This window comes from Morus notabilis, unplaced genomic scaffold, assembly GCF_000414095.1.
Source record: "Morus notabilis unplaced genomic scaffold, ASM41409v2 Scaffold210, whole genome shotgun sequence".
NCBI lineage: Eukaryota > Viridiplantae > Streptophyta > Magnoliopsida > Rosales > Moraceae > Morus > Morus notabilis.
The window spans coordinates 130,705-155,855 of NW_010359493.1; the positions used below are offsets into that span (position 1 = coordinate 130,705).

Sequence of the window (25,151 nt, forward strand, 5' to 3'; positions counted from 1 at the left end):
TCTTCCAAACCTTAGACACATATCAGTTGACCAATGATATATGATAAAAAGAACAATATTATAATAACTTAGTTTTAATGATCATAAAGTTATAAATATTGAAATTAACAATATAAATATAAAATTAAAATAATCTGAAAAAACATGATTAACATCGATTTTTGGTGGTAGCTTATCAAATTCAATGAAATTAAACTTCTCTTGAGGTATTTCTGGCAGATCCTCATTAATACACTTAAACATTGTTGCTTGAGCAATTCGTAACTTTGCTATATAAGGAACAATTCTATATTTTGATTTGTTGGTATCAATAAAGAAATTTGTAATTTCATATGTATTGCCCTCTTCCAAAATTTGCGTCATGTAATTGGCATCTCTTGCTTGAATAATAGCGTGTATTGCTTCATGCTGTAAGAATTATACATTATATTATTATTATTTGTATATTATATAATATAAATACACATATAAATTTTTATATTTATATTTATGTAAAATATAAAGAAAATAAATTAAATTACATCCTTGTCAACTAATAACGTACCCAAACTTAACAGTTGGCTATTATTATAATCTGTATTTCTCCATAATCAGATGTATTTCACCAGGATTCAATATTCATATTGGAGTAAACATTTTTTTAGCTAAAAAAAGATATTAGAAATTTAAAAGTCAATAGTGTATAGATGCAAAAAAAATATTACAGCATAAAAATGTTTAGTTAAAATGTAATGATAAAGATATGTATTAATGTCGATTAATATTATGTAGTATCTCTTTTTATATAATATTTTTTATATGATTTGGATATTTGTTCATTCATTCATGTATTAAAATACTTAGACCTTTTGGTGATGTTACTCTAGATAAAGCTACATATAATTGACCATGAGAAAAAAATTTCATTTTCTAAATAGAGCCCAACTTTTTGTAATGATTGACCTTGACTTTTAATTTACTTAACGTTGTTATAATTGTTTTTGAAATTATCATATATTGTATTTGAAATATGTTTAATGGGATTTTTAGCGTATTGTATTAAATATTTTTCAGGTATATTAATCTAAGTAGCACCTTCATTTCTAGGATCTTTTATTCCATGAACTGTTCCATTTCTGATATTTAGTATCCATTCAGAAAATTTGGTGATTTCAGCTTGTTCATCAACATAGGTATACAGATTTTTTAATCTCATATTTTTTGTTAAATTTAGTATACGGAAATGTGTCTAAAGATAAGAATTATTTATACTTGCATTAATAATATTTTATTTTGTACCTCTTGGAATAACAACTAAAATTTGTCTAAAATCGCCACCTAATATAACTGTCATTCCTCCAAAAGGACGAATAAAATCATTTCTAAGATCTTGCATTGTTTTATCTAAAACTTCACAACAATATTTATTAATCATTGTTATTTCATCCCATAATATTAATGTAGTTTTTTCTATTAATTTTGCTAATTGAGTATTTTTTTTTAATTTGGCACGTTGAAAATTTGCCAATTATAAAAGGTATATGAAATCTTGAATGCGCAGAATGATCTTTTGGTAATAGTAATGATGCTATGTCAGATGATGCTACAGGTAATACTATTTCACCGTTTGATCTAATTTTGCTAATAAGTGTATTCCATAAATATGTTTTTCCTGTACCTCCATATCTGTATATGAAAAATAAATTATCACGTTTACTTTCAAGTGAGTTTAAAATTTCATTATAGATATAATATTGTTCCTTATTTAAATTATGAACTAAATTAATATTTTTTTCTTTTAATTTATTTTTATCGTAATTAAGTTCTTCTCTTAAGAGTTTATTACTTAAATCTTCAATTAATGATACAGTGGAAAGTGGTAAATTAATATGTGTTAAAGAAGATGAATTTAAATTTAATAATTTTTCTAATTCATATAATAAAAAATTATATAAATCATTTTTAGAGATTTTGAATTTTGAATTGTTAAATAAATTTTTTAATTTATATACTATACCATCATACATTAATTTCCAGTGTTTTTCTAAAAATTTTATTGGATTAGATACATTACAAAATAATAATATAATAATAAAAAGTTGACGAGGTTGAGTGGATGTTGATAAAAATGATGCTGCTTTAATTGATTCGTTCCATTCTTTATCATCTCCTAATAATCCTAATGCATGACAGGCTTTTTGATATGTTGGATAAATGATATTATTAATTGTTTGAAGTGATTCATAACTCGTTACACCTTTTTGATGATTTAATAATAATTTTAAATAAAATAGTTCACCAGAGCTAGGAGGAATATAAAACATTCTTTCTACAGTATGTCCATTTTGTCATTGTGTCCAAATTTTATCTTTATGTTTCCAAAGCCTTTTTGTTGGAAATTCTATGTAAGTGAGCTGTCGAGCTTCTTCATTTATTTTATTAATTTCCATCCATTCAATTAAAGTATTTTTTTTTGTTTTATGGTTGATGAATTATAGTTTGTAAATGTTGATTTTTATTAAATATAGTGTTTTGCTTGTTTGGTAAATGAATAGAAAGTCATTGAATAGCTAGATTTCTATGATGAATTGAATATTCAAATAATCTCTAAATTGGTTCATAGGGAGTAATATATCGACAATTAATATATGTTTTTATTTCATTAATTTCTTTATAATTTGTTTTTCCGGCATTTTTCATAATGTTATTATTTTCAATAACAACACTTATTTTAATGTGGTCCTTTTGTGAAATATTTTAATAAATATTTTATTAACATAGATTGGGAACATATTTCAACATTAATATGAGCTTGATATTTATACACAAAGTACAATTATAGGGAACAACAAATCTATTATCAAATTGAATTCATTCTTTAATATTATTAAAAGTAGTATCTCTACGTCAATAATTAACAAAACCAATTTCTTCTATAGTTGTTTTGTTTTTGTATTGTTTAGGGAATTTTTTTAACATATTGAGTTTTTTATACATGAAGCGTTTATTTTTGTATATCCACATGATCCATGTATCACATAGTCAATAATAATTTTGTAGCATATTGGGTCATTTTCTAGATTTGGGACTTTTGCTGAAATAATTTTATCTATTTGTATAGGATCTCGACATTTGTTTTCAGTATGTAGCCAAAATAATATGTGACAATGTAGAAGTCCACGTTTTTAAAATTCGACCACATACAAATCTATAATAATATAACAAGATAAAAGAAAAAAAGGTTAGAAAAAATGTTAAAAAATTTTAGTAATTTTTTTAAATAGTAAAAATATAAAATATGAAGTTTTGTGATAGAATAGAATAGTGTACCTGCTATTATGGGTCCAAAAATATTTCATGATTTTATTATTTTTATCAAATGATCTAATTTTATCTTTAAAACTATGCTTATAATATCTAGTCTATCATTATATTTTTATCCTGGAATTAAAGTTATGGCTCTTAAAATTTCTGGCCATTTAGGATTGCATGTAAATGTAAAAAATATATCAAGATTTTCGTAATATCTACATATTGCCATTGTGTCTTGATACTTTTGAATCATATATCTTGTACTTCTAATATGAGATGATGGTAAAATAATTCTTTTTCCAATTGCATGTGGGTCAGTATCACCTATTGTTATAGCATCTTGAATACCTTTATAGATTTCAGATATTAAATTATTTTAATTTTGTCTAATATAGTGTAATTGATCTTCTTCAACAGCAGCTTAGGCATCTGTAATATATTGTTGGAAGAATCTTCCACTTTTAAATAATGTATTTCCTTCATGTAAACGTTGTTGTAATTGAAAAGCATAAAATGATCTAATTGAAAATCGATTTTTAGATGGTTTTCTTCCTGTAAAATTTGGATTCCATTTTATATCAATTCTATATCCATCTTCACCATAAGGAAATAATATTAGATATTGTAATGCCACATAAGATGGATGAAGTTTATTAATTCTTTGTAATTCTCCATTTTGACTATATATAATAATATCTCTTCCTTTTTTTCATATTCACCAATATCAACAACAATTAAAGCTTCTATATCTGTTGAAGTTTGAAGACCCTATTGTATACTATCTTCTTCTCATCTGTCTATTAATCTTAATTTCATTGATTGTATTTTATTATCATTGTCTAAATAATTTAAGTAATGTATTTGTTTCATCTAACATCGTTATTAGTTTTGTAGTAATAATTTCATTTAAATTATTTGAATCGTTCTTGGATGTAAATATTGCTAATCAATTCTGAATTTCATTTTCTCTATCATAAATATATAGCTGTACAAATTTTAGAGGATTATTATCAACTGGAAGTAAAGATCCCATTAAATGATATAGTTGACCACTAATTTTAAATATATAAGGTCTCAATGTTTTATTAATATTTGATTCAATATTTGCTTCAAATGAGGTAAAAGAAAACATAAAATTATACATTCTAATATTTTTTTTCTAAAATGTGTGCTTAAAGTTCCACCATAATAATTTAATAATTCATCTAAAATCAATGGTGTTTTTCTTTTAAATGACAAATTAAACTTTCCATTTTGGCAACATAAAGAATATCGATATGGATATTTTGTTTGTTTGTTTATTGTTCCAAAATAATGCTCTACAATATTGTCATGTTGATTTACAATCTCCAAGAACAATATACTCATTAATTTCACATAAATTTGAAGTTGCATTAAAAATATAATATTAGTAAAAAAACAGTTATTTTAATAAGAATGGAAAAATATTTAAAGTTTAGAAATTACTTAGTTCAACTAATGTTGTACTTAAATGTTGAAATGTTGATCCTAAATGGATCTAACTACTATTGGAAGTATCAGATAATTGTATATGTCTGATTTGATATGCGGTTACATTTTCTGTACATAGTTGTTGTAGTTCGATCTTTAATGTTTTCCTATTCTTAACACGCTTTGATCTTTTTTTTAAATCAATAATTTGGTCCTAACTTTCTTTTCACTTTTATTATCTGTAAGCAATATACGAAACAATAGTAATAGGATAAACAATATATTAGCAGCAGATAAATATTTTAAAATTTCAAAACATATTTTAATAAATGAATATTTAGAAGATTTCTGTTTTAAAATATATTAGTTATATAATACACATAAATGTTTTTTGTTTAATAATTTGAAACGTATAAATTTATTTTATTTATTTATTTTATTTTTATTACGTATATAAACAACAAATACTTTAACTTTGTATTTTATTACTCATAATAAATAATTGGAAGAAAACTATATTTAATTTAGTAAGAACAAGTTTTTTTGTATTTAAGATGAGAGTTTTATTAAAGATACTTTTTTATTATATTATTATTTCATCTTTATTATTACACTTCATTTTATTTATTCTATATTAAAACGTGTATAATTCTTACATTAATATATTTTTTAATATCATGTTTATATAAACATTTTAATTATTTATTACATTATTAATCAATTTTATTATTATACTTAGTTTTATTATTTTTGTATAGAATTAAATAGTTTATGCGAAATGATGGAAATAAATTTTATGAAAGTTTTATTTTTTGAATTCTTATATTAATATATCTTTTAATATCATGTTGACATAGACATTTTAATATGTTCCCATTATATAACTATCAAATATTTATTTAAATATTTAAGAACTGAACCGAATAAGAAAAAAAAAACAATTCTTAAAGATAATAATAAAATAAAAATTAGTAAAGGAACAAATTATGAAAACATTAATGAAATAAAAAATTAAGTTTTTTTATTTAGTCTTTGATTATTGAAAAGCTATATTTAATTTAGCTAAAAGTTAATATTTGTACTTAAGATAATTAATAATTTTTTATATTATTATTTGATCTTTAATATTATATTTAATTTTATTTTGAAAAAACAGATTATGTTAAATTATGAGAATAAATTTTATGAAAAAATTATGAATAAAATACACTTAAATATTTAGAAATATAATTTTTATACTTGAATTATGACTATCAATTATAAACCTAACTTATAAGTAAATAAATATTATGCTAAATTATGCTTAGTATTTATTACTTTTTTATATTTAATTAATATATAACATTATCTATCTTTTATATTATTTACGTGGTATATATATAATTTTGTAATAGTAATTTTCTTAACTAAGAGTAAAAATTAAAGTTTATGGTAATAGTTTTATTAGAGATAATTTCCTTTTTCTTATACTAAGATCTTTATATTAATATATTTTTTAACATTATGGTTATACATATATTAAAATACATTCCAAAAATATGTTAACTAAATATTTTTTCAATGTTCAATTAAAAAAAAATAGAGACAGAGCTTTTATTGATAAGAACAAATTGTAGAAACTAATATAACAAAAAATTATAAAGAAATTAATAAAATGAAAATATACAATTTTTGGTTTTATTTTTACATCACTAAGAAGTGTAAATTTATTTAAACTAATAATTAATGTTTATATTTAAGATAAAAGTTTAACTGAACACAATGCATCCTTTTGTTACGTTATTAATTTATCACTATTATTACAATTCATTTTATCTTATATGAGAACACATTTTATTAAAACGTTACATATAAGATTTTTATATTTATGTATCTTTTTTAAGTGAATTATAAAACATTTATTGTTGATATTTTATTTGTTGGAATTTATGTTAAATTATGATTATAAATTATGAACGTAAATTAGGAGCATATAAATAAATTAAACAAAATTATGAATAAGAATTTATTAAGATCTTAATTTCTAGTATTTTTTTTATTTTGTTAATACATGTTATTTATCTTGTATAATAAAAATATAGATTAGCATTATTGAGTAAATATTGTAATTAATATTATTAAAACTGTTTGTGATAAGAGCCTTTTTTTTCTCCCATTATTTTTTATAACGATATTTACCTAAACAGTAAAAAATCCATATATAAATTTTATGGTAAATTATAAAGAAATATTTATTTAAGTTCAACTAGTTTAAAATTTTAAGTCAATATATAAAAATTTACATTGTTTTTTCCAGTAATTTAAATAAAAATCAATCACCTTTCATATATTATATTTGTAAAGAAATATATTAAAAATATATCTAACTTTCACGTAAAATATAAATAAAACACGCAAAGCTTATTTTTGGCGTTCAAAGTCTCACTTTTGAATTTGCGGAAAGTTTACACTATTCAACGGTTTATCATACATGAATCTTGCTCTTTTTTTGGTTCAAGAATACAGGCTTAAACAAAACACTAAATCTGCTTCAAGTAGCCAAAATACAACAAAATTTATTGTCATTTAATGAATACATAGTATGATAACTCTACTCTAAAAAGAAATAACAACAAACATTGTTTACAATATATATCATAAATAACTGAAATATGACTCAGTAATGTCCTTTACTGCCAACTAAATTATTGAAGGATTTATGCAAAATATCAAAAAATAAAAACAGTAATGAAATGAAAAAAACAGAAACAGGAGAACAAAGAAAACAGATAGGTGAGGAGGGACATAGGTAAAGAAAATAGTTTAGGGATTTACAGAAAAGAAGAAACTAGAAAATCATGTATCAAAAATTAGGTTCATGTATTTTTTTATTGCTAACAACATATATCATAAATAACTGAAATATAACTCAGCAATGTCCTTGACTGCTAACTAAATTATTGAAGGATTTATGCTAAATACCAAAAAAAAAAAAGGGAAGAAAACAAAAGGAAAAGAAAGATGCAAGACACAAAACCGAAAAGAGTCGAAGAATTGCACACGGAGAGAAGAAAGGGAAAAAAATTATAGGGCATGCCAGCTGCACTCCACACGGAGAGATGAGAGGAAAAAAAAATCCTAAAAGCTTCATTTGCACCGAAATGACCAAAACTGTCCAACCAAGAACAAATGAAGGAATAAAAACCTAACGGCAAAACCGTACAATCACACCACATAAGGGGCAAACCTGTTCAAAGTGGAGGAACACAAACAAAATTTTAGAAATTGAGGAGCAAAAAAGACGGATCAATGTTCAAAGAACACTAAAATAAAGAACAAAGCAAGAGTACCCAAAAGAACAAAACAAATCCAGAAGAAGAGAGCAAAGAAAAAATATTTCAGAGGCATGTCAACAGGATGCCACACAGAGAGAATAGAGTAAAAAAAGCGTAGAAGCTTCATTCCTATCGAAATGACCAAAACTACCCAACCAAGAACAAATGGAGTAAAAAACATAGGGCAAAATGGTACAATCACACATCACATAAGGAGCAAACCAGTTTAAAGTGGAGAAACACAGACAAAATTTATTGGAAATTGAGGAGTAAAAAAGACCGCTCACTGTTCAAAGAACACTAACTTCACTACCCATTTTAGTATTATAGTATAATAACTAAAAATAATTAACCTTATCTTACAGACATTGATAAATGAACGTGTGTTGGTGAAGACAAGGTTGAAGAAGAAAAAGATAACATAAATCCCAAATAATCCAGACAACATAAAAAATTGCTAAATCATTATTAACAGTTACTCAATACATGGTGACAATAAAAGAAAAATACATCAACATCACTAAAGAATAATTAAACCTTAAGGAAAAACAAACTGTTCACAGAAGAGGAGAAAAAATAAATTATAAATATAACTTATACTTAAATACCAATAACTTAAATATTAAACAACAAATGAACATGTATAGGTTAAAAAAAGGTTGGAGAAGAAGAAGATAATTGCATAAATCTTAAATAATCCGTGCAACATCAAAAACTGCCAAATCATTATTAACAGTTATCCAATACATGGCAACAATAAAAGAAAATACATCATCGTCACCAAAAAGAATAAAACGCTAAGAAAAAACAAACTATTCATAAAACAACAAAAGAAATAAAATTATAGACCTAACTTATACTTAAATAACTTAAATATTAAACAATGACATCCAAATAATAATACGAAAATCAATAATAACATAATCATAACAACATAATAAAGTAAACAGATAAATTAACAACTGAACAAATTCAGATAACAAATCCTACTAATATAATAAATACATCGTTTAAAACAGTTAAAAAACACATGTAAGAATTACGAATAAAATACCTGAGTCGAACAAGGACAATGGATAGAGTATACCAGTAGAACAACCAAAACTCTAAAATAGAGAGAATTAAACAAAACAACCCAATATCCAAAACTAATAAGGACAAAGAGATGAACCGAAGATGCAGAATACAAGTTTTAAAGAGCAGGAAAATAGAGAAGATAAAAAAGGATAGATTATAATAGTCCAAACATGAAAACAAAGAGAAAGTGAGATACTATAATGATAAAACAAAAGACATTATATATATACAAAGAGAATAAATTTCTGCTTTTTCTCTGATAAAAATCCTGCAAACAAAGATCAACTGGTATAATAATTAGTTAACAACAAGTGTTAGGTAGTATGAAAACCACTGGAAAACAGAACCAATAATCAACATACAATAAAATATGAGGTGTCTATTATACATAATTATAACATACAAATAGAACAAATTTCTAATCATTCTTCGATAAAAAATCATGCAAACAAAGATGAACTGCTATAATGATTAGTTAACAACATGTGTTACATAACATGAAAACTACTGGAAAATGGAACCAATAATCAACCGACAGTAAAACATGAGATATCTGTTATACAGAATTGTAGCATGAGAAAAACACGTGTCAAAATAAAATATAAACACGATAGCACAGTAACAACTCTGAAACAACTGAAAGAAAGAAGCATATCATGAACAAACTGTCCTGCAGAAAAAAGAACCAAAATATACGAAGGGTAAAACAAAGTAAAGAATTACATCAATTAATAATATTATAGACAAAAAAATAAACTTTAAAAAAGGAAAGTTTGGAAAAATTCTTAAATGTAGAAATAAGAAAAAAAAGACGAAAAAATAACCAAAAAAAAAAAGAGAAAAGGAAGAAGATATCTGAAGAAGAAGAAATATAAAACCTAAAAAAAAACAACAAAAAAAATCCTAACGATAACTGCAAAAAAATGAAAACCAAACCAATCCAAGAGCCCCTACTACCAAAATGAAAAAAACTGGAGGACAAAACCCTAAATTACAATCAACAATTACAAAAATTGACAACAACAAAAAATGAGACGCCGAAACCCTAAATTAGAGACGAAACCAAAGAGAAGAGGTGGAATGACCACAGAGAAGAGGCGAAATGACCAAGAAAAACTATCGAACGACGAAATCCTAAATTAGAGGACGAAACAAAAAAAAAATCAAATTCTTTTGAGCTTCTACCGAACAACCAAAAAAAGAGCCGGAAGGACGAAAAGAAAAAAAAAAGACAATGAAATCTTAAAATAAAGAATGAACCCAAAAAAATATCACTAAACAAAACCGCATAATATTGCAAGAAGAAAGAAACCACCGAGAAACAAAGAAAAGCAAATGACGTAAAGAAACAGAAGAAAACAAAAGGAAACAACACAAGAACAAAATGAAAACGAAATGAAAACGAAATGAAAAGAAAGCAGGAGAACCTAAAAATGAAAAGATATCCAAAAGGAAAGAAGATTTTTAGGAATTAATCCAACAAACAACACAATTTTTTGATGAATATTCTATTTTTTACGATGTTCTATATTTTTCATCTTGAAAAAATTAAATAAAATAAAAAAAGACGTCAAAAAATACTTAGATTTTGCAAACACGATCCTTACATTTTCTTAGTATTCCTGTAAAAAATGGCTTCAAAACATGAAAAAAAATGAAGTCAAAAAGTCCGAGGCCAGTGAAGTGGGGCACTTAGGGGCCGGGATGGGTAAAAAATTCACATTTTTATTTATATTTTGTATTCTAAAGTTAATACATAATTTTTAGGTATTAAAGCAACAAGTGACACCATTTTTTGATGAATATTCTTTGTTTTTAAAGATTTTCTCTATTTTCTTACTTTGAAAAATAAAATAAAATAAGAAAGATGTCAAAAATATTTTGAAATATTGGAGACACGATCCTTATATTTTTCTTAGTATGCCTGAAAAAAGTGGCCTTAAAAAAAGAAAAAAAACGCTATCAAATAGGCCTCGGCTCGTGCAGTGGGCCGTGTTGCGGTCGAGAGGGATCAAAAATTTATCTTTTTATTTATGTTTTCCACTCTAAAATTAATACACAATTTTTAGGAATTAATACAACAAGCGACACTATTTTTTGATGAATATTCTATTTTTTATGATTTTCTCTATTTTTCTTCTCTCAAAAATAAAATAAATAAAAAAGACGTCCAAAATTATGAAATTTTGCAAACACGGTCCTTACATTTTTCTGAGTATGCCTGGAAAAAATGGCCTCAAAAAGTGAAAAAAGAAAAACGCTGTCAAAAAGCCCTCGGATCGCGCAGTGGGTCGCGCAACGGCCAGGATGGATAAAAAATTTAAATTTTTATTAATGTTTGGCTCTCAAAAATTAATACACAATTTTTAGGAATTAATAAAAATAGCGACACCATTTTCTGATGAATATTCTATTTTTTTATGATTTTCTCTATGTTTCGTCTTTGAAAAATAAAATAACATAAAAAAGACGTCAAAAATTCTAAAATTTTGCGAAAACGGTCCTTACATTTTTCTGAGTATGCCAGGAAAAAATGGCCTCAAAAAATGACAAAAGAAAAACGTTGTCAAAAAGCCGTTGGCTCGCGCAGCGCCCAGGATGGATCAAAAAGTTACATTTTTATTTATGTTTTGCACTCTATAATTAATACATGATTTTTAGGAATTAATACAACAAGCGACACTATCTTTCGATGACTATTATATTTTTTATGATTTTCTCTATTTTTCATTTTGAAAAATAAAATAAAATATAAACGGTTGCAAAAAATTCTAAAATTTTGCATATACGATCCTTATATTTTTCAGAGCATGCCTACCAAATATGGCCTCATAAAATAAAAAAAGAAAAACGCTATAAAAAACCACCCGACCTGCGCAGTGGGACGCTCAGGGACCGAGATTGGTTAAAATTTCACTTTTTTATTTATGTTTTGCAATCTAAAATTAATACACGATTTTGTTTGAAATAATGCAACAAGCGGCGCCATTTTTTGATGAATATTCTATTTTTTATGATTTTATCTATTTTTTTTTACTTTGAAAAATAAAATAAAATAAAAGCGACCTAAAAAAATTCTGAAATTTTGCAGACACGATCCTTACCATTTTCTAAGCATGCTTGCAAAAAATGGCTCAAAAAATGAAAAAAGAAAAATGTTGTGAAAAAAGCCATGCTTGCGAAGTGGGGCGCCCATGTGCTTGGATTGGTCAAAAATTCACATTTTTATTTATGTTTTGCATTCTAAATTGAATCTACGATTTTTAGGAATTAGTGCAACAAGCGACACTATTTTTTGATGAATATTCTATGTTTTTATAATATTCTCTAGTTTTCGTCTTTGAAAAATGAAATAAAATAAAAAACACGTCAAAAATTCTGAAATTTTACGGACACGATCCTTACATTTTGCTGAGTATGTCTGAAAAAATAGCCTTAAAAAATGAAAAAAGAAAAATGCTGTCAAAAACCTCACAGCCTGCGCAGTGGGGAGTCTAGGGGCCGGGATGGGTCAAAAATTCACATTTTTATTTATGTTTTGCAATCTAAAATTAATACACAATTTTTTTGAAATAATGCAACAAGTGGCACCATTTTTGGATGAATATTCTGTTTTTTATGATTTTATATATTTTCAGACTTTGAAAAATAAAATAAAATAAAAACGACTTCAAAAAATTTTAAAATTTTGCAGCCACGATCCTTACATTTTTCTGAGCATGTTTGCCAAAAATGACCTCAAAAAATGAAAAAAAAAAAAAACGTTGTCAAAAACCCCCTAGCCTGCGCTGTGGGGACACCAAGGGCCGGGATGGGTAAAAAATTAATATTTTCTTTTATGTTTTGTAATCTAAAATTAATACATGATTTTTTTAGAAATAATGCAACAAGTGGCACTATTTCTTGATGAATATTCTATTTTTTTATGATTTTCTCTATTTTTTGTATTTGAAAAATAAAATAAAATGAAAAAGACATAAAAAATTCTAAAATTTTACGGACACAATCCTTACATTTTTCTGAGTGTGCCTGGAAAAAATAGCCTCAAAATATGAAAAAAGAAAAACACTGTCAAAAAGCCCTCGGCTCGTGCAGTGGGCCGCGCAGCGGCCAGGATGGGTAAAAAATTTACATTTTTATTTTCTAAAATTAATACACAATTTTTAGGAATTAATAAAAATAGCGACACCATTTTTTGATGAATATTCTACTTTTTTATCATTTTCTCTATGTTTCGTCTTGAAAATATAAAATAACATAAAAGAGACATCAAAATTCAAAAATTTTGCGGACAGGGTCCTTACATTTTTCTGAGTATGCTAGGAAAAAATGGCCTCAAAAAATAATAAAAGAAAAACGTTGTCAAAAAGCCGTCGGCTCGCGCAGTGGGCTGCATAGCGGTCGGAATGGATCAAAAAGTTACATTTTTATTTATGTTTTGCACTCTAAAATTAATACATAATTTTTAGGAATTAATGCTATAAGCGACACTATCTTTTGATGAATATTTTATTTTATTTTTATCATTTTCTCTATTTTTCATTTTGAAAAATAAAATAAAATAAAATAGGTTGCAAAAAATTCTAAAATTTTGCATATAAGATCGATATATTTTTCAGAGCATGCCTACCAAATATGGCCTCAGAAAATAAAAACAAAAAAATGCTATAAAAAACCACTCGACCTACGCAGTAGGACACTGAGGGACCGGGATGTGTTGAAAATTCACTTTTTTATTTATGTTTTGCAATCTAAAATTAATATACGATTTTTTTTGAAATAATGCAACAAGGGGCACCATTTTTTGATGAATATTCTATTTTTTTATGATTTTATCTATTTTTTGACTTTGAAAAATAAAATAAAATAAAAGCGACCTCAAAAAATTCTGAAATTTTGCAGACGCGATCCTTAAATTTTTCTGACAATGCTTGCAAAAAATGGCTCAAAAAATGAAAAACGAAAAATGTTGTGAAAAAACCCAGGCTTGCGAAGTGGGGAGCCCATGTGCTTGGATTGGTCAAAAATTCATATTTTTATTTATGTTTTGCATTCTAAAATGAATCCATGATTTTTAGGAATTAATGCAACAAGCGACACTATTTTTTGATGAATATTCTATTTTTTGATGATTTTCTCTAGTTTTCGTCTTTGAAAAATGAAATAAAATAAAAAAGACGTCAAAAATTCTGAAATTTTACGGAAACGATCCTTACATTTTGTTGAGTATGCCTGAAAAAATGGCCTTAAAAAATGAAAAAAGAAAAATGCTGTCAAAAACCTCCTAGCTTGCGCAGTGGGGAGACCAGGGGCCGGGATGGGTCAAAAATTCACATTTTTATTTATGTTTTGTAATCTAAAATTAATACATAATTTTTTTGAAATAATGCAACAAGCGGTACCATTTTTGGATGAATATTCTATTTTTTATGATATTATATATTTTCTGACTTTGAAAAGTAAAATAAAATAAAAACGACTTCAAAAAATTTTAAAATTTTACAGACATGATAGTTACATTTTTCTGAGCATGTTTGTAAAAAAATGCCTTGAAAAAATGAAAAAAATGCTGTCAAATACCCCCTAGCCTGCGTTGTGGGGAGGCCATGGGCCGGGATGGGTAAAAAATTTACATTTTCTTTTATGTTTTGCAATCTAAAATTAATACACGATTTTTCTAGAAATAATGCAACAAGCGGCACCATTTTTTGATGAATATTCTATTTTTTATGATTTTCTCTATTTTTTGCATTTGAAAAATAAAATAAAATGAAAAAGACATCAAAAATTCTAAAATTTTACGGACACAATCTTACATTTTTCTGAGTGTGCCTGGAAAAAATGGCCTCAAAAAATAAAAAAAGAAAAACGCTGTCAAAAAGCCCTTGGCTCGCGCAGTGGGCCGCGCAGTGGCCGGGATGGATGAAAAAGTTACATTTTTATTTATGTTTTCCACTCTAAAATTAATTCATGATTTTTAGGAATTAATCCAACAAGCGACACCATCTTTTGATGAATATTTTATTTTTTTTATGATTTTCTCTATTTTTCATTTTAAAAAATAAAATAAAATAAAAACGGTTGTAAAAAATTGTAAAATTTTGCATATACGATCCTTATATTTTTCAGAGCATGCCTACCAAATATGGCCTCAGAAAATAAAAACAGAAAAGCGCTATAAAAAACCACCTGACCTACGCAGTAGGACACTTAGGGACCGAGATGTGTTAAAAATTCTCTTTTTTTTATTTATGTTTTGTAATCTAAAATTAATACACGATTTTTTTTTGAAATAATGCAACAAGTGTCACCATTTTTTGATGAATATTCTATTTTTTATGATTTTATCTATTTTTTGACTTTGAAAAATAAAATAAAATAAAAGCGACCTGAAAAAATTTTGAAATTTTACGGACACAATCCTTACATTTTTCTTAGAATGCTTGCAAAAAATGGCTCAAAAAATGAAAAAAGAAAAATGCTGTGAAAAAACCTAGGCTTGCGAAGTGGGGCGCGCATGTGCTTGGATTGGTCAAAAATTTATATTTTTATTTATGTTTTGCATTCTAAAATGAATCCACGATTTTTAGGAATTAATGCAACAAACGACACCATTTTTTGATGAATATTCTGTTTTTTTTTTATGATTTTCTCTAGTTTTCGTCTTTGAAACATGAAATAAAATAAAAAAGACGTCAAAAATTCTGAAATTTTACGGACACGATCCTTACATATTGCTGAGTATGCCTGAAAAAATGGCCTTAAAAAATGAAAAAAGAAAAATGATGTAAAAAACCTCCCAGCCTGCGCAGTGGGGAGGTCAGGGGCCGGGATGGGTTAAAAATTCACATTTTTATTTATGTTTTGCAATCTAAAATTAATACACAATTTTTTTTGGAAATAATGCAACAACCATTTTTGGATGAACATTCTGTTTTTTTATGATTTTATATATTTTTTGACTTTGAAAAATAAAATAAAATAAAATTGACTTCAAAAAAATTTTAAATTTTACAGACACGATGCTTACATTTTTCTAAGCATGTTTGCAAAAAATACCCTTAAAAAATGAAAAAAAAACACTATCAAAAACCCCCTAGCCTGCGCTGTGGGGAGGCCAGGGGCCGGGATGGGTAAAAAATTCACATTTTCTTTTATGTTTTGCAATCTAAAATTAATACATGATTTTTTTAGAAATAATGCAACAAGCGGCACAATTTTTTGATGAATATTCTATTTTTTATGATTTTCTCTATTTTTCGTATTTGAAAAATAAAATAAAATGAAAAAGACATCAAAAATTCTAAAATTTTACGGACACAATCTTTACATTTTTTTGAGTGTGCCTGGAAAAAATGGCCTCAAAAAATGAAAAAAGAAAAACGCTGTTAAAAAGCATTCGGCTCGCGCAGTGGGTTGCACAGCAGCCGAGATGGATCAAAAAGTTACATTTTTATTTATGTTTTGCACTCTAAAATTAATACACAATATTTAGAAATTTATGCAACAAACAATACCATCTTTTAATGAATATTCTATTTTTTTTTATGATTTTCTCAATTTTTCATTTTAAAAAATAAAATAAAATAAAAACGATTGCAAAATATTCTAAAATTTTACAGATGCGATCCTTACGTTTCTCAGGGCATGCCTACAAAATATGGGCTCAAAAAATAAAAAAAGTAAAACGCTACAAAATACAACGTTTTTATTTTTTTATTTTTTGAGGTCATTTTTTGCACGCATGCTCAGAAAAATGTAACATTCATGTTTGTAAAATTTCAAAATTTTTTAACTTTATTTTTATTTTATTTTTTAAGAATGAAAAATAGAGAAACTCATAAAAAAAAATATTCATCAAAAAATGATACGGACATCAGCACACTGTTCAACTACCTACTTTATTATTATAGCATAATAAGGTATTTGATTTTTTTAATACCCTATCGTCTAATTTAATTATTATTATTATTATTTGAAGCGTTGGGGAGAAATTATGGTTCCGTTTATTTTACTGATTTGAGTTTAGAATTTTAATTTTATTATAGTAAAAAAAATTTAGAAATAATCACATTTAAATTTTTTATTAAAATAAAAAATTCTCATATAAAATTATATTTAAATTCAAATTAAAAATTTAAATTAACGAACTAAATAGACCCAAATTAATCTTCCTGGTTTGCAAATTGAATGCGACCAAAAAGCCCCATTCTCCTTCTCTCTCTCTGTCTCTCTCTCTCTCTCTCTCTCTCTCTCTAAACTAGAATTTTCTACCTCTCCCCTAGACCGCCTACAAATATGACAACTCTTCTCGGCTTTGCTCCCAACTTCCTTTGCCAACAAAAACCCTTTGGATTTTTCCATCCCAACTTTGTTTTTCTCTGATTCTTTCTTTAAACGCAAACAAACTAGCTTCAAAAACAGAAGACGCAGTAAAAAAAAAAAAATTCAAGAACTGTTTGTATCCTTACTCGAGCCTTGCTCATATTAAAGGTATATATATATATATATATATATATATATATATATTTATTTATTGTAATTTCTTCTTTCTTAGTTCTCTGATCCGTAATATGAAGTTGGGGTCTTTCTTTTTCAGATGGAAAAAAATGCAATTTTTTTTATTATTGTCATTTTTTAATATTCTCTTGCATGTGATTTTGTTTCGCGTGGGTTCAAGGAGGTTCTGAATAAAGGTTAATTTTTTTAATGTTTTTCTCTTGCCTTGTTCTTTTGTTGTTGTTGTTTCTATCTTTCTATTTTGTATTTACAAGCTTAAATGGGAATATGGGTTTTGATTCATGAACCTTTTTCTTTTGATTTTCTCTTGTTGGAAGTTTGCATTTTGTTTTCATTCTGCTGGACAATACTTAGCGTCTGATCATCTTGATGCAATATTCCAGATCCGGAATATATAGAATTTGTTCTGACCATTTTTTTTCTCAATCTTTATTGGACAGGGCAATCTAGATTTCAACAATAGATATCTCCATATCCATGGTAAGTATTAGAAACAATAACATTTACCAATAAAGGGATCACATTTGTATGGATCAAAATGGGTTCTTTATTGTTGTTTTTTAAAGGGTTCCTTTTTTCTTTTTTTCTTTTTTTTTTTTTTCCTGATCTCTATTGGGTTTGTGGCAAATTTCATTTTATAGGGAGAAGCACCAGTTTTTTTTCTTGATGACCTTAAGAAGGAATTCCCAAATTTTTTTTTTTTTTTTTTTTTTTTTTCCTGATCTCTATTGGGTTTGTGGCAAATTTCATTTTATAGGGAGAAGCACCAGTTTTTTTTCTTGATGACCTTAAGAAGGAATTCCCAAATGGGGTTGATCTAAAATCCAACGGCTGTGAGACGGCGACCATTGTTGTGGGCAACAAAACAGTATGACAAATCCAACATTGCTTGCTGATATGATAAATTTTTAACGGAAAAAAAGATGTCCTGTTTTTTATCTGGTATTTTTTTTACCAGAAAATTGTATGGACTTTTGTTTTTGTTGACAGTATTTGATTGGTGGAAACTCTACCGAGTCAGCATTGTCCATTGGGGTTCAGATATTTGACCAATCGAGCGGAGAATGGTGAGTTTTGTAGATTTTATTTACTTTTCGAGTAGAAAACTTGTTGACATTTAAATTTAACACGGTAAAAAAGAAAAAAAATTTAAATGTGATTCGAACCCTGAAAAGATCAGGGCCTAAACCTCTTGTTGAATTTGCAGGGTATACCCTACTGTGTTGGGGACAGTGCCTAAATCAGGAAAAGGCTTTTCAGCTGTGCTTTTGAATGAAGACCGGATATTGGTTCTCAAGAAAGGTTCAACCCCAGATGATTTTGCGTGGGTTCTTGAGGTTGGTATTTTGGAACCTAAAAATTAAAGGGAGAAAATGCCCTCAACTTTTTCACCAACTTTGTTGCTTCTGAAGGGACAAAATCATACTTTAGGTTTGAGACTAATGATGTAAAATAAAGGACCCAATAAAAATGACACTAAAAGAACTCTGAAGATTTGATATAGATTGCCCATAAGTGATATGGAGAACAAGCAAAATCCTTTCGGTGGATGTTCCTTTCGAAGAATGGCCTTGCGTGGTAGCACTTTATTATTATTTGTTTTTTCTTTTTTAAATGTGAGAAAAGTGGAGATGCTCTTAAGCAATAGAAATAGAAGATCTAAACCCTTCATTCATTTTTGAAAAGAAATAAAGTGTTACTGAGGACGATCTATATTGATCACAACGGAACATTTAGTTTTCTATTCATTTAAAGTAAACGATTCAATTTTTCTTCTCAATTGTTAGGTGGATACCCAATATGTGAGGCAGCAGAAAAAGATTTTGGGGACTGAGGTCGTTGCTTGGAGTAAGGGAGTTAGGGGTAATGTTAAGAAGCCAGTTGTTATTAGTGGTCCTTCTGGGGTGGGTAAGGGCACATTGATATCTATGCTCATGAAGGAGTTCCCATCCATGTTCGGTTTCTCTGTGAGCCACACAACCCGTGCTCTGAGGGGCGTGGAGAAAGATGGGGTACACTACCATTTTACAGAGAAGAGTGTGATGGAGAAAGAGATCAAAGATGGAAAATTCCTCGAGTTTGCCTCCGTCCATGGGAATCTCTATGGGACTAGTGTTGAAGCTGTTGAAGTGGTAGCAGATGATGGGAAGGTTAATATTTATCTATCTTATGTGTTTTGAATGATAACTTGTTGATCACTATGCTAATGCTGAACAAAGTGAATTTAAGGTGTCATGGTTTTTCTCTCTTGTGAATTTGAAATGATACATTTGGTTTGGATGTAGAGATGCATTCTTGACATTGATGTTCAAGGGGCGAGGTCGGTTAGGGCTAGTTCTCTTGAAGCTATATTTATTTTTGTATGTCCACCTTCAATGGAAGAGCTAGAGAAGCGCCTTCGTGCTAGGTGAGTTGGAGATGCCTATTTTGGATCTTTTTTGTTTTCAAGTCGCCATATCTTCATTCCAACATGAACATTCTTGCAGGGGAACGGAAACTGAGGAACAAGTCGAAAAGCGACTCAGCAATGCTAAGGCGGAGATTGAGCAAGGGCAATCTTCTGGCGTCTTTGATCACACCTTGTATAATGATGATCTCGAGGAATGTTACAAAAGTCTGAAGGTATTAGTATTAATCCGCTGCATTTTGTTGCATTCTGCTAATTCATGTTGTATCTAGTACTTTACATATTCTCTCCCCGACGAGTTGATAGTTTTACTTTTAAAGCTTTTAATCCATGTTCATTTGGTGTAGAAAATCTTGGGGCTTGATGAAAGTACCGATGCTGCCACTGAAACAGGTAAGATCTCGGTCAATTAAAAGCTATGGCCTCGTTCGTTTTGCCGATTTGAGAGAAGTGACTTTATGTCAGATAAATTATTGTAGCACAAAAAGTTAAATTTGAATTTTTGTGAGAGAAAACAAGGTAGCAAAAACTTGAGTTGTGTTTCGAAACGGTGAAATGAACGAGACGTATTTTTATTTTGTGATTTATTTCATTATATGGAGTAAACTTGAAACTAAACGTGGAATTCTGATTCAGTGACTAAATGGGTTGATTTACCTGCGGATCATTCAATATCGAAAATTGATCAGAAAATCATCATAAGTTGCAGAACGCCTGAATTGGAGAAAGGGTCAAAGGACTCGTAAGATTTTTGGCTCAATGTGCATTACTAGTGCTAGTGATTTGATTATCGACTTAATTGAGTCTATATTTTTGCGGAACAGGATTGTCTTGGACGCGTCATCGCTGAAAGGCGGTGCTCCGGGACGGACAAGAGGGCTTGAAGTCTATACCATGAATCCATTTTTGGATGGTCTTAATGGGATCAATGAGCTTAGCTGACAATTACATCTTGCGGAGGGACTAACTTTAATTCCTTAATTTGAATTCTTCATCCACTTTGTTAGTTGATTAAAAAGAAAAAAGAAAAAAAAGAAGGGAATCAGTGATGAAGCTCATAGTTAGATCATCATCACACTTTTTTCCCCTCCTTTACATTCTTTTCTATCTTTACAACATTACTATTGTCCACATGGGCATGAGGGATGATTTATTATTTGCAAGGAAATAGAAACAAGATGAAATTTGAATATGGGATTTCTTCTTACTTTAGACCTCTTTTATTTCATTAATTCAAATTTTTAATTTTAATTGTGTTATAATTAAAAATGCTCACAAAAAGTCACATATAACTTTTTCTACTATTGTAAAAAGTTTTTATATAAAATCACATTTTAATTCGAATTAAAAATTCAAATTCATAAACTGAACGAGACCTTATTGTTTTATAAGAGTTTTTAAAGGTATAATTTTAACATTCAAACAGGTGAAAGATAAGAGTTCACCAGATAAGAACAAGCAGCAATCTTTGACTGATGAATTAGTAGGGAAATGACGATAAGCTTCAGGTTTATATACATCTTATTGTCCTTACATTATTGGAAAGAGTTTTTTTTTTTTTTTTTTTTTAGTAGTAGTAAAAAATGGCAACAAAAATTTTGCATGTAAGAGAACTTCTATGGTAGGAATTGTTATTTTTATCATTTTCAGTAGAAAGTATTATTTAGTCGATTGATTATCTTTTTAATGGTTTGATATGTGAGTAGAAACAGTTTTAGTTTTATGTTAGCGTTGTGAATTTTTTAATTGCATGTTTATTGAGTTGATTATTGAAAAATTAATTCAACAATTAATACGAAGTTTTGCACCGGTAAGATAAAATATGAGTTCTTACCGTAAAATGGTAAGAATTTCCTTAATAAGATTAATAATTGATGAAAGATTGGAGGCCCTTTAGGTTTTATTTGTTGTTGGGTCTTGCCTGACATCGTCGAGATCAATTTTTTCATCATTTAACAGCTGATAAATTGCTTGTAAATAAGGTTAACTGCACTGTCGTTAAAAAATTGTCTGATTGACCTGTTTACCATGCGCGGGTTAGGTTTACATTGGACCACAAACGTAAATAGTTGGATCTAGCCTTTGTTAACACTTGTGATTTGGACGTGGATAACTCCTATGAAGTACTAGTACTATAAAATTTGTCAACTTCTGACCCGTCAAACACGTTTTTAGCCTTATAAACTAGTAAATAAAATTTTTTATTAGAAAAAAAATAGCAAATAAAAAAACACGTTTTTAACCAAATAAACATTATTAAAGTTGGACTCGAACTTAAGGGTTTCTTTGGTTCGATTATTTCCTTCTACTTTTTTTTTTTGGTGGTCCAATAATTATGTAAATTTCAATTTGGAGCTTTTTCTGTGAGATATTCCAGAATTGCTATTGAGGACCGTTGATAATTAAGAAAATAATTGGTGCGTTTAAAACTCATTTCAAAATGAAAAATGATTAAAAGTCATTTTTTTATTTCTCTCATATTTTACACTAAATTAAAAAATTATTTTTATTTTTATTTTTTGTCTTTAATTGTGCCAAACGCCGTTTCTCTCCCTTTTTTTTTTTTTTTAAAAAACGTGAAAAATAAAAACAAAACAACTCTAAATACATCCAATATGATCCGTTAAAAGTTTTTTCTGTGCCGTTGATTCAAATCATTCTTTTCTTTCTATCCTAACTCTTATAGTGGCTAAGATTTGAGCCACATAATATCATAGTTTTCTTGCAGTGTTCTTATGAAGACTATCCGTCATTTCCTTAACTCAAATCACAACTTAAATTTTTTTATTATAATATTTTTTCTCATAAAAAATTTAAATTTAAATTTTATTATTACAGTATTTTTTTATTAAACTTCAAGTACCTAAGTATCAAGCACATAGTCAATCTTTTTTCCTTTTAAATTTCATATATATAATTAGACACTATATTATATTAGTATTAATAGGTTTCCACTGAAATTAATGTTAATATTCCATTTGTAGTGCATTAACATATATTTATTTTGATTAAATTTTTTATTTAAATATTAATCTTTACTAATAAAAATTTCTGACTCCATAAATATATTTAAGAGGTCGGCCTAGTTTGTTGTCAGCTTTAAGTGGCTAAAACTGTCCTGTTTGTTTGGTCCAAATCCAATAGAACAAAAGAAGCCGACCTTATATGAACTATTTTTTTTTCGCTATTTCCCCTTTTCTTTTCCATTTTTTTTAACTTGTGGTCTATGTTTTTTTCTGTGCATAATATATACCAAAACTTGGTGGCGTGGGAGAATTCTGTGGAAAGCCGTAAGAGAGTACATGGGAGGCTCTGTCTTGTGGGTCTGCATGCAAGTTGCAAAAGGCCTCACCAAATTTTCCTTAATATTGTGGGTCCCAAAATGAGTGATTTGTCTGTTGTTGTTCATGTGGGTTCCATCCTCGCCGATTGTAATGTCAAGGGCCCCAAGTGCACGCCCCAAGTGCAGAGCGATATTATTTCCAAAAAAAATTAGAAATTAACCTTAAAGTACATAAGTCAACTTATTTTTAATTAATAAAATTATTTGAGTAAAAGAGATATTAATAAAAAAAATAAAGAATAGATATTTGTCTTAAGGTGACGTTTAATATGCAGTAATCTTAAGAATGAGATTGAGAATTTATAATATTACCATGTTTAGTACAAGAATCATAATTTTTAGATTCTCAAAAACAGTGATTACCATGAGATTTATTGTTGGGATATGTGTCCATAAAACATGAGATGTAATAAGAATATTTTATTATTTGATTACTAAAATAATTTATTCATTATTTATGTGCATGTATTATTGAATATTTTATGAATATCATTAAAAACTTCGTGATTATTTATGTAACCTTAAATATTGTATATAAGTGTTATATACGAGAGGATAATATTTAAGGATAATAATCGAAGTAATGTTCGTAATGAATTTAATTAAAGTTTCAGAATCTTTAATTAAAACATTACTAATACATGTCTTCCCATTAAAAATAGAATGATGTTATCCACATCATTAATATAGAGGTATATTGAATGAGTGTATTATGCAAAATGAGATTATGTAGAACTGGGACACATACATAATTTGATTTTCTGATAATTTCTGTTAAGTATAGAAAATCAAGTTTGAGTCTACTGATGGTCATATGTAGAATGATCTTAAACCTGAGTTATTATCAGACTCCTATTTGTGGATTCGTGTTCGTTGACTTACTCAGTATGGATTTTGAGATCTTAAATCCTATTCCTTGTATCTTGGGAACATGATGAAATGGGTAGCCGAGAATGCTAAAATACAAGATGCAGTCTATTCCTTCTTCTTTGAAGAAGCAGATAAATAATTTCCTTGAGGGTTGATTCGGTACTTGAATAAGTAACGAGCTCGTATTCATGAATGTGTTTTATGAATATACTATTCATTAGACAATCAATGGTACTCAAGGATAAAGATGTGATTAGATAGGTTAACGGATTTTACCTAGCTCTAAATATGAATTATTTATGGAGGATCGATCTATATGTAGTGACTATATCAAATGGACGCTTCAAGTTCTTAGAAGTAAATTATGTCTATAATTTTGAGAGTGCAATTCCAAGTTTTTAGTGGAGTAACTTTTGGAATTAATAGAATTAATTATTTAATTAAAGAGCTTAATTAATTATTAATTTTATTGGAGCTCAGAATTATAGGTCCATAAGTCCCCCCGTCATCCTTGTATTATTTACAAGACAAGATGAATTATCGGGATTTTATTTCACTTGCGAATAATTAATTGAGAATTAATTATATATTAAATAATGTGATTATTTAATTATTGTGTCACATTGTGGTGGGACCACAGGGGATATGTGATATTGGGAAAAATCTCACCGGGATTTTAGTTGCTTGCTCTCTAAGTAATCCGGTTTACTTGTTCGACAAGTTTTTCCAATTAAATTCAATAAGGAAAGTAACATGTTACTTTATTTGAAATTGAATTTAAAATCGAAAACTAGATTAGGAAGGAATTTTCTCCTTCCTTCCTAGGAGATGGCCGGACACACCTATAGCAAAATGGAAGCAATTTTTGTTTCCAAAA

At 27.6% G+C, this 25,151-nt stretch overlaps 1 protein-coding gene across 1 annotated transcript; it reads left to right on the plus strand.

Annotated features, from left to right (window-relative positions):
- The first annotated feature begins 17,337 nt into the window (after nt 1-17,337).
- On the plus strand, nt 17,338-21,251 carry LOC21388452 (guanylate kinase 2). The gene is made up of 11 exons (XM_010094623.2): nt 17,338-17,627; nt 18,095-18,134; nt 18,412-18,522; nt 18,645-18,721; nt 18,862-18,991; nt 19,442-19,804; nt 19,940-20,061; nt 20,141-20,276; nt 20,409-20,454; nt 20,698-20,803; nt 20,886-21,251. Exons 2-11 carry the CDS (start codon nt 18,132-18,134, stop codon nt 21,001-21,003), a joined length of 1,212 nt encoding a protein of 403 aa, XP_010092925.1. The 5' UTR covers nt 17,338-17,627; nt 18,095-18,131; the 3' UTR covers nt 21,004-21,251.
- Nucleotides 21,252-25,151: the final 3,900 nt, after the last annotated feature.